General features: G+C 47.9%; 2 protein-coding genes across 3 annotated transcripts; one reads left to right on the forward strand and one right to left on the reverse strand.

Annotated features, from left to right (window-relative positions):
- Nucleotides 1–1228: 1228 nt before the first annotated feature.
- On the forward strand, nucleotides 1229–7143 carry LOC123082385 (uncharacterized). Of its 2 annotated transcripts, none has more exons than XM_044504726.1 (2): nucleotides 1229–1576; nucleotides 6915–7143. In XM_044504726.1, exons 1-2 carry the CDS (start codon nucleotides 1459–1461, stop codon nucleotides 7133–7135), a joined length of 339 nt encoding a protein of 112 aa, XP_044360661.1. In that variant the 5' UTR covers nucleotides 1229–1458; the 3' UTR covers nucleotides 7136–7143. The 2 variants fall into 2 exon arrangements, 1 of the variants encoding a protein (XP_044360661.1); XR_006439019.1 differs by lacking the exon at nucleotides 1229–1576 and adding an exon at nucleotides 3087–3102.
- A 412-nt stretch (nucleotides 7144–7555) lies between these two features.
- On the reverse strand, nucleotides 7556–8896 carry LOC123082386 (elongation of fatty acids protein 3-like). The gene has a single exon (XM_044504727.1). It carries the CDS (start codon nucleotides 8779–8781, stop codon nucleotides 7939–7941), a length of 843 nt encoding a protein of 280 aa, XP_044360662.1. The 5' UTR covers nucleotides 8782–8896; the 3' UTR covers nucleotides 7556–7938.
- Between the last annotated feature and the right edge of the window lie 454 nt (nucleotides 8897–9350).

Genomic DNA, 9350 nt, shown 5'->3' on the forward strand with positions numbered 1-9350 from the left:
GATGATCACATCCTGGCCAAGAGATTCTCGCGATGCTCATAGTAGGAACTAGAGTCCGTGAGAGTCTTGTCATTCTTTTAGATAATAAAGTGTTGGTGCTCCTGCTTAGGTTCTTGACCACCACACGAGGATGTGCAGAGAGAACGCCTCGACACAACTAACAACACTCAACTTAACTATTGCGATGACTGCAGGCGAAACCATTTGGACATGACCAACTTTCCTTTATTAACTTAAGATTCAGATGCGATTATTATAGGTTGTCGCCATCGCCGCCGCCGCCACAGATCTGGCCCTACGCCATGCCTCCACGCCGGCAAGGAGTGCTCGCGCTAGCTGCACCCACAGCCCCCCCACCCCAGCGACTTGCGCCGACCGTGCGAGAGAAATTCCCAGAGATCCTGCGGCTGATCTCCCCAGTGCCGCAGGCGGTGCTCATGGCGTCGGGAGCTGCGGGGTGGGCGGACCGCGCGACCAGGATTCGAGACTCTACCTTCGAGTGGATCCGGTGCGTGCAGGAGTGGAAGGTGGCGGACCGGGCGGTGGCGGAGGCAACCTTGTCGGAGATGAGATCTGCGGCCGTGAAGATCGCCGAGGTCCAACGGAGAAGGGTGGATGTGGAACAAAGGAAACTAGCATGAAGGATCTTCGAGGAGGCCACGCTGGAAGAAAGGGCGAGGATGCCCCCGTTCTCATCCTCCCCGCCGGCGAATTCGTGGTGTGGGCGAGGGCGGAGGCAAAATCGACGGAACCGCGGCGAGCCCTCCGATGGGAGTGCATCCTCGGCGTCATTCCGTCAATCAACTGAAGCTTGCTATGGGTGGGGTGGATCTCCTACCTCACCATAGATCGCTGGAACCGCCGTGGTTTGGAGACCGCGGCGTGGTTCCACCTGGAAATCGATCTCGTGTTGACAAAGGGATTTGTATCCCAGAAGAGAAGGTTAGTCATCCGATTCCCGAATCAATGTTGTTATTAGACCCAGTAGGGAATGAATTGAGCTTGTGCTCGGAAAACCGTAAATCACCATTGATGGAGGGATCCAATTTGGTAGAGATTGGGGATTTTTCCCCAAAACAGAGAGAGGCTACCGTTGGGCGGTATAATGCGGGCCCCATCATCACCTCTCTCCCGCTGATCCGCTGCAAAAAAGTGAAAACGCCTTTACCTATTACGTCTCCTCCACAAGGCAGCGCGGATGAATCTATATCTAGGGTTTTTGGGCAGCTCTGGGTCATTCCCTCCCCCCGCCGTCGCCAGCCTCACCCTCTGCCTGGCAAAACCAAATCAGCCTCCACTTTGGGATGGCTCAGAAAAGACCTAGCCCGATCGGGATGTTTTTCTCCCTCTGATCTTTTTCCAATCAAACACCTTCGCCCGTTTGATCCACCACCGACGCAGCTCAAGATCATCCGGGAAGGGATTGGAGTAGGATCCAAATCCTTTGCTCAGGTTGTCATGGCGGACAAGAATGCGCCGCCGATGGGACAGAAGCAGCGTGGTCCGGTCCCTCCGAAAAACCCCGGACGTCGTCAACCTCCAGGAGGTGCACGTGCAGCTGCGCCGCCTGGTAAAGGTACGCCCCCCCCCCTACTCAGACCACTGCCACTGCGCCTCCGGCTCTGATCCCACCTGCCCCTTTGGTGCAAGTTCTTGACGAGCGTTACAAGGATATGGTGTGCTTCACTTGCGGAGGCCCTGGCCACTACGTTGGCAACTGCATACAGAAGAAATCCTGCTTCATCTGTGGATTGGAAGGCCACAATGTCAACAACTGTGCAGCCTGGGCACAGCCCCACCCAGTTGCCACCTTCTTTGGGAGTTCTGCGCTGGGACTGGGGTTTTATCACATCGACGCCCCTGTGAGAAGAGAAACAAGCTGGCTGAATTTTAGGAACTGTGGAGAAGTCTAGATTATGAAAGGAGAGATCAACAAGTCAGACCTGATGAAAAACCTTTCTGGTATCTTCTGCAAAAACAAACAATGGACGTGGCAAATCAGGCCACTGTCAGATAAGAAGTTCCTGGTTAGATTCCCCCCCTGGAAAGATGTTGATGAGTTGATTGAGTTCCCTGCTTTTGATCTACCCATTGATGGTGTCTCTGTGTCTGTGAAAAAATGGACTGGCTCAATCGACCCATTCAGTGAACTTACTGAAGCCTGGGTGATTGTTGAGGGGATGTCCTCTAAATGGTGTACATGGAAAGTGCTATCCCAAATAGCCTCATGCTTTGGAATTCTTGTAGATGTCGACTGGAATGGCCTGATGAAGAGCTTCTATGAGAAAGTGAGGATCAAAATTGCCTGCAGAGACCCAACAAAAATCCCCTTTGAAAGAATTATGGAGATGAGGAAAAAACTGTATATCCTATCCTTTACTGTGGAGGGCTTTGACCAGGTGGGTGCTGATGACCCCAATGATGATGATGGCCCCACTGATATAACAATAGATGAGGACAACAAGACAACAGAGGAGGAGGAACTGGATACAGACTTGCTGGATGATGGAGAGGAACCCATTGATGCTCTAGACCTTGCCAACAGAGCCCCCACAAAAACTCCAACTGGGAAGAAAACAGTTAATGATGGTGCCTCATTTCATCCCCATGCTCTACTGGAGGCATGCTTCTCTCCTGTGAGAGTCAACAGGAAACCTGACCAAGATGATATGGGCCCAAGCAGATCCTCAATACCTTTTGCTGAGGCAATCAAATATCTCAGCACCCCACTCAACAGACCTGATGAAAACACCATGGTTACTACATCACCAAGTGGGATTGCTGCTACCACTTCCCCTGTGTCTGCCCAAAAGATGTATTGCTCTGGTCTGCTGAAAGAACTGGAAGATTCTTCTTCTGACACTGACAGTGAATCTGTTGAACCTGAGGAGGAAATGATTACTGTTGAGGCACACATAGCTAGTGGCCTGAAGATGATGGAGCTCATGGATAAAACTAAAGGGAAGGCTACACCAAAAACCAAGTGGGGACCAGTGATTGCTCCAAGGCTGAGTTCCAGAGTCCACAATAGGCAAAACATCATGGAAAAAGTTGTAGCCTACAAAATGAAGAAAAACCTGGAGATCCCACCTACCTTTAAAAGTAAGTCTTTTACTGATGCTGCTATTTCTAATTTAGAGGCTTATGCTTCTGCAGTTAATCTCAAAATTGGTGATGATGAGAGAGACAAGAACCAAATCATTAACCAAATTATTAGAGATGAATCTGAAAAATGTCTTGTGTTTGCTTCCCAAAATCCTGAAGTTTCCTTGCCTGATAGTTTAGATATTGGACCAGACATTGATAATGGAGTTTGTACTCCAGAAAAAGACATTCCCAACACTCACACATCAGGGGGCACTGCTGATGATGTGGGTGGAAGTGGGAATAACGTGAGAGGAGGACTTTTTAGTCTGACACACCCTTTCAAAATTCCATGATTGGTATCTTTTGGAATATTAGAGGTTTGGGCCAAAAAGGGAAACTACAGTGCCTGTCTGACTTGGTTGGTAAATATAAACCTGATTTTTTAGGATTTCAAGAAATCAAGAGAGAAACTTTATCTGACTCCTTCCATAATGCCTTAGCTGGTTCTAGTGTGTATGACTGGCACATTCTACCTGCTGTAGGCTCTGCTGGGGGTATCCTTGTGGGTACCAAACCCAATCTTTTTGAGGTACTTAGTGTTAGCTGTAAAAAATACTGCATTATCATTACCCTGAAAAATAAGACTGATGGGTTTTGTTGGCATCTGATTGTGGTTTATGGCACAGCTTATGCTGTAGACAAGATTAATTTTATTGCTGAATTGCATGAGAATATGGATGATTTATGTTATCCTGTTTTACTGGGAGGTGACTTTAATCTGATTAGAGAAGCTAAGGATAAATCCTCAGGCAATATAAATGATTCCTGGACATTATTGTTCAATGACTGGATAAATAAATGGGGTCTTATGGAGTATAGATTAGCTAACAGGGTATATACTTGGAGCAACAACCAAGACAACCCTATCTTTGCCACTATTGACAGGGTTTTCTCTGCCACTAGTTGGGATAGTCACTTCCCTCTCACTACCTTGTGTGCCCTTCCTAGGGTGGGGAGTGACCATGCCCCGATACTTCTTGATTCTGGAATGGGTAGCAGTAACCCTACTAAACCTTTTAGATTTGAGAAATGGTGGTTAGACCAACCAGATTTTAGACCCTTAGTGGAGAAAATTTGGGCCACACCATCACCTTGTGCAACTACTATTGGGACTTGGCAATTTAAAACCAAACTATTTAGGAAAAGTGTTAAAGGATGGAGCATTAATCTGGAAGCAACCATGAAGAAGAAAAAGAAAGAGCTCCTTCTGGAGTTTGATATCCTAGATATCTTTGCTGAACAAAACAGGACTAATGCTGGGGATGTCCTCAGAATGAAACAAATTAAAGAGGAACTTGAGGAGATCTAGAAGAAGGAAGAGACTGCCATGTGGCAGAGATCTAGAGATAGAAAGATCAAAGAAGGAGACAGAAACACAGCTTACTTCCATGCTGTTGCTAACCAACGCAGAAGGAAGAATCAATTGACTATCCTGGAGGGTCCTAATGGGCCTATATACTCCACTAAGGACATGCTGGAGGTGGCCACTAACTTTTATAAAAACCTCTTTGGGTTTGAGCCTAAACCTAATATACATTTAGATGACCAGTTTTGGTCTGAGGAAGAAATGGTGACAGAAGCAGAAAATACTTCCCTGGAAAGACCTTTTTCAGAAGAAGAAATTAAAGAGGCCATTATGGGATCATATGCTAATGGAGCCCCTGGTCCTGATGGTTTGTATTTTCTTTTTTATCAACAATTCTGGGAGGTGATTAAGGGTGACTTTATGGCTCTGGTTAGAGATTTTGAAAATGGGACTCTGGATATCCAGAGACTAAACTATTCTATTGTTACTTTGATCCCTAAAGAGCCAGATGCCAAGAACATGAGGAAATTCAGACCCATCTGTTTGAGCAACTGTTCTGTTAAGATATTCAGTAAAGCTATGACAAACAGAGTTGGCCCTGTTGGTCATAGGCTCCTATCCCCATGTCAATCTGCCTTTGTGAGAGGCAGGTTCATTTTAGAAAGTGTAGTTACTTCTCATGAGGCTATCCATGAGGTCCATAAATCAAAAGAATCTGGGATTGTTCTCAAAATAGATTATGAAAAAGCCTATGATAGAGTGAACTGGGATTTCCTAGTAGAAATGCTTACATCTAGGGGATTTGGGGCTAAGTGGATTAGATGGAACTTATCCATTTTGCAACAGAGCTCTTTCTGTGTTAAGATCAATGATACCCTTGGTCCATACTTTGTGGGTGGAAAAGGTTTAAAACAAGGGGATCCAAGTCCCCCATGCTTTTTAATTTGGTGGATGATGTGTTTTCTCGCATGTTAGCTAAAGCTGTTAATAATAATATCATATCTGGGATTGTTCCCCATATCATCCCTCAAGGACTCATATGCCTGCAATATGCTGATGATACAATTCTCTTTCTTAACCCTAAACCTGAATATGTTAGGAACTTGAAATGGCTACTTGCCTGCTTTGAAAACCTTTCTGGGTTAAAAATCAATTATGACAAATGTGAAGTAGTACCTATCAATATGAATGAGGATGATGCTAAACTCCTGTCTCAGATTTTCTGTTGTAAATTGGGGGATTTCCCTCTAAAATATCTTGGAGTTCCTCTTCACTACCTCAAATTGAGAAGAGAAGACATCCAATACATCATAGATAAGATCATCAAAAGGATATGTGGATGGAAGGGGAGACTACTTAGCTATGAAGCAAAACTAGTCCTCCTCAAGGCATGCATTGCCAGTATCCCCATGTACCTCATGTCAGTTATTAAGTTCCCCAAGTGGGCGATCAAGGCCATCACTTCTCAGATGGATCACTTTTTCTGGGGGAATGTGGGGGATGAACATAAGTACCATCTTGCTAATTGGGGTTTGATCTCCTAGAAAAAAGACTTTGGTGGTCTAGGGGTACCTAACCTGAGAGAATTCAACATGGCCTTACTAGCCTCTTGGGCTAAAAGGTATTTTATGGACAGTAATAAAAACTGGGTGAAGCTGATCGACCACAAATATAAAACAACTAAGCCAAATATACTGTGGTCTAGGCAGGGTGTGGGCTCTTCCTTCTGGAAAGGTGTCACCTGGGCCTTGGAGGGGGTTAGGCCCTTCTATAATGGAAACTAGGGAATGGTAATAAAATAAGCTTTTGGGATGACGTTTGGGTGGGGGATTCTTCCCTCAAAACCCAATTCTGGGACGTGTATGAAATCTGCCAACAGCAATGCTGCGCAGTTTCTGAGGTATGGGATGGTTCTACTCTCAAACTTACCTTCAACAGATGTGTGGAGGCTGGGTTTTTGGATAGATGGCATGAATTGATTCGAATCATCTCTGACATGCCAATAACTGACGAGACGGACCAACCCATTTGGAGATTGGAATCGTCGGGGGTCTATTCAGTTAAGTCGTTTTATAACATGATTAATTGGGGGGGAGTGTCTACCCCCATTTGGAGAAAATTTTGGAAGATTGTTGTACCTCACAGATATTTAGTCTTTCTCTGGCTAGCTTTTCATAACAAAATTCTTACCAGGGATAACCTGAATAAGAGGAGAGAGGTGGAAAATCTAAAATGCTTATTTTGTAATGAGGATGAAACTGTCTGTCACCTGTTCTTTGAATGTGTGGTTGCTAAACAAGTTTGGAGTGATATATCTGACTCTTTTGAGTTTAGTATTCCAAATGGCATGAATGAATTATCTTCCTTCTGGAATCTAAATAACAAAAAGTCTGTTACTAATATTGCTTGTATTGCTACCATTTGGAGCATTTGGACGATGCGTAATGACATGTGCTTTCAGGGTGTACAGTGGACAAGCACGCGTGCAATCTTGGCAAGGATCAGCTCGTCGCTGCATCAATGGAAGGTGCTATGTGTGGGCGACCAATCGGTGCTGCTGAGAAGATGCATCCAACTCCTAGATCGGCGAAGAGGCGAGCTGCTCGGGATTGCATGGGAGTCAGCCTGAGAGCTTGCAAGAGAAAGATCGAAGAGGAGATGCTGAAGATTCACCCAGAGTGAAAAAGAGATAAAAATAGCAGAGTGAAAAAGAGCTGGCAAATGTATCCGTCAGTTCCCCTGTCGTGGTAGATGTATGACCGTCTATGCGCTTCCTCAGAACGCTGAATTTGTCTTTTGATTCCGGTGTCTCTGGTCCTGCCATTCAGGCAGGTCCCGAATGCTTGTAACGGTCTGCTGTGACTCGCTTTGCTTCGTTTATATAAAATAGAGCGGGGAAAACCCCTTTCGATAAATTTTTTTTATTATAGGTTGTCTAGATAATTGTATGTGCATTGCATTTGCACACGGGGGCATCTATATTTTGTAAGCAATTAGCGTGATTACCGGTAATTTTAATAATGTTATAATGTAATTCCATACCAGCATTGACAATTGAATCGGTACTTATTGACATAGGAAAGAAAATACAGTCCATGAATATGTAGACTCGGTTGGTTCAACTTAGTACACATGAATATATAATATCATTGTCCAATTAATTAATCTTGGTCCGAAGAAAGAAAATTCCATACAAAGGAAGAATATATAAAAATAGTCCTGACAGAAGCGACTGTCGTCGCTGAATCTACATTTGCATTCAGACTGAAGCAAAGATTAAGAACTCGCAGAAGAAAAGCAGGGGAATCAATCAAAGCTGCTATATTGTGATTGGCCTTGTGCATGAACGTCTTGGTTGATGATTTAGAAAATTTGAGAAACTAGAATTGTCAAAAATGGAAGGCCAATGCATTTCATCACAAATCAAACAGGCCTGTGGAATCAATCATAAATCTGTGTAATCTAAAAAGAAGTCCCCTTGTTCGTCACTCTGATTTCCCCCCATTGCCATTGTTGATGTTTGTCTTGTTGGCCTTGGCGGCGTAGGCGGCGCCGTGGAAGTCGAGGAAGAGCGCGAGCAGGGAGGCGTTGAAGACGGCGTTGAAGGCCCACCCTGCCATCCCCTCGCACCCGCCGCCGGCAAAGTGGAACCAGAGCATGACGACGGAGGCGGCGAAGCTGAAGAGGAACTGCAGGATCTGCAGCTCGGTGACGGCGCGCTTCCATCGCGGCGGCCAGCGGAGGCCGAGGGTGCAGCAGAGGTAGTAGGCGTACATGACGACGTGGACGGCGGCGTTGGTGACGAGCGCGACGGGCATGAGCGACTGGCGCGTGGCGAGCCAGAGGTAGCACATGGCGATGACGAGGGCGTGGTGGTAGACGTGGAGCAGGGTGAGCGGGCGGCGGGCGAGGAGGATGAGCAGCGTGTCGCCGAGCTCGTACATCTTGGAGAGGTAGAAGACGTGCGCCCAGAAGAAGACCGGGCCCGACGGCTCCGTGGCGCCGCCCGGCGGGAAGCAGAAGGCCCAGCGCGGCGAGGGCGCCGTGGCCGCGGCGGAGAGCACGCAGCCGGCGGCCATCGCGGCGGAGAGGGCGAGGAGGACGCAGTTGTGCAGCGCGGAGACGGCGCGGAGGGCGCGCGGCGGGAGGGGCGGGAGGGGCAGGATGCGGCGGTGGAGGAGGAGCACCGTGGCGAGGTAGGCGCAGATGACGGCGGCGGGGAATGACGGCGACGCCGCGAGCGTGGTGCCCGGGCGCCAGTGAAAGGAGGCGACGGCGGGGTGCTCGACCAGGAGCCACCGGACGTGTCGCAGCAGCGCGGCCGCCATCGGGCTAGCTCGCTCCCTCCAAGCGACGGCGCCGGCGAATTGACCTTCCGCTTGTGGTGGTCTGGGTTGACACGTAGGGCAAAATGATAAGAAATTCCCACCAACCGCAGGGCCTAAAATGGGCTTCGCCGCGCGTTGCATATAGTAGATCCGCAGACGTCAACAAGATGAGCCGCCTTGACTAGTACAGTACTATCTTTTTTTTTTTCAATTTTGCTAAAGCATATCTAAATGTGCCATAAGTTTTGCGCATCTAAGAGCATCTCTGGCCGCGTCCCCAACAGGCCCTCCTCAGACGTTTTTGTCGCGCCGGCGCCGAGAAAACGGCCCAGTCGTGCCCCAGAAACCCATTATTCGCCGACTCGGGCCGAAACTGGTGCCGGCAGACTCAGGCCGAACCCGGCGCCCTGGGGGCGCCTGGAGCGTCGGCACAAGCGAAAAGAGCGCGTTAGTCCGTCCTGTCGGCGACTCGAGCTCCTCTTCCCGCTGTTTCTTCCCGCTTTTCCCCCACTTCCCTCCCATTCTCTCCATTCCTCCCGCTTCTCCCTCCCGCTCGCTTCCCAGCCGCC

This window comes from Triticum aestivum, chromosome 4A, assembly GCF_018294505.1.
Source record: "Triticum aestivum cultivar Chinese Spring chromosome 4A, IWGSC CS RefSeq v2.1, whole genome shotgun sequence".
Classification (NCBI taxonomy): domain Eukaryota; kingdom Viridiplantae; phylum Streptophyta; class Magnoliopsida; order Poales; family Poaceae; genus Triticum; species Triticum aestivum.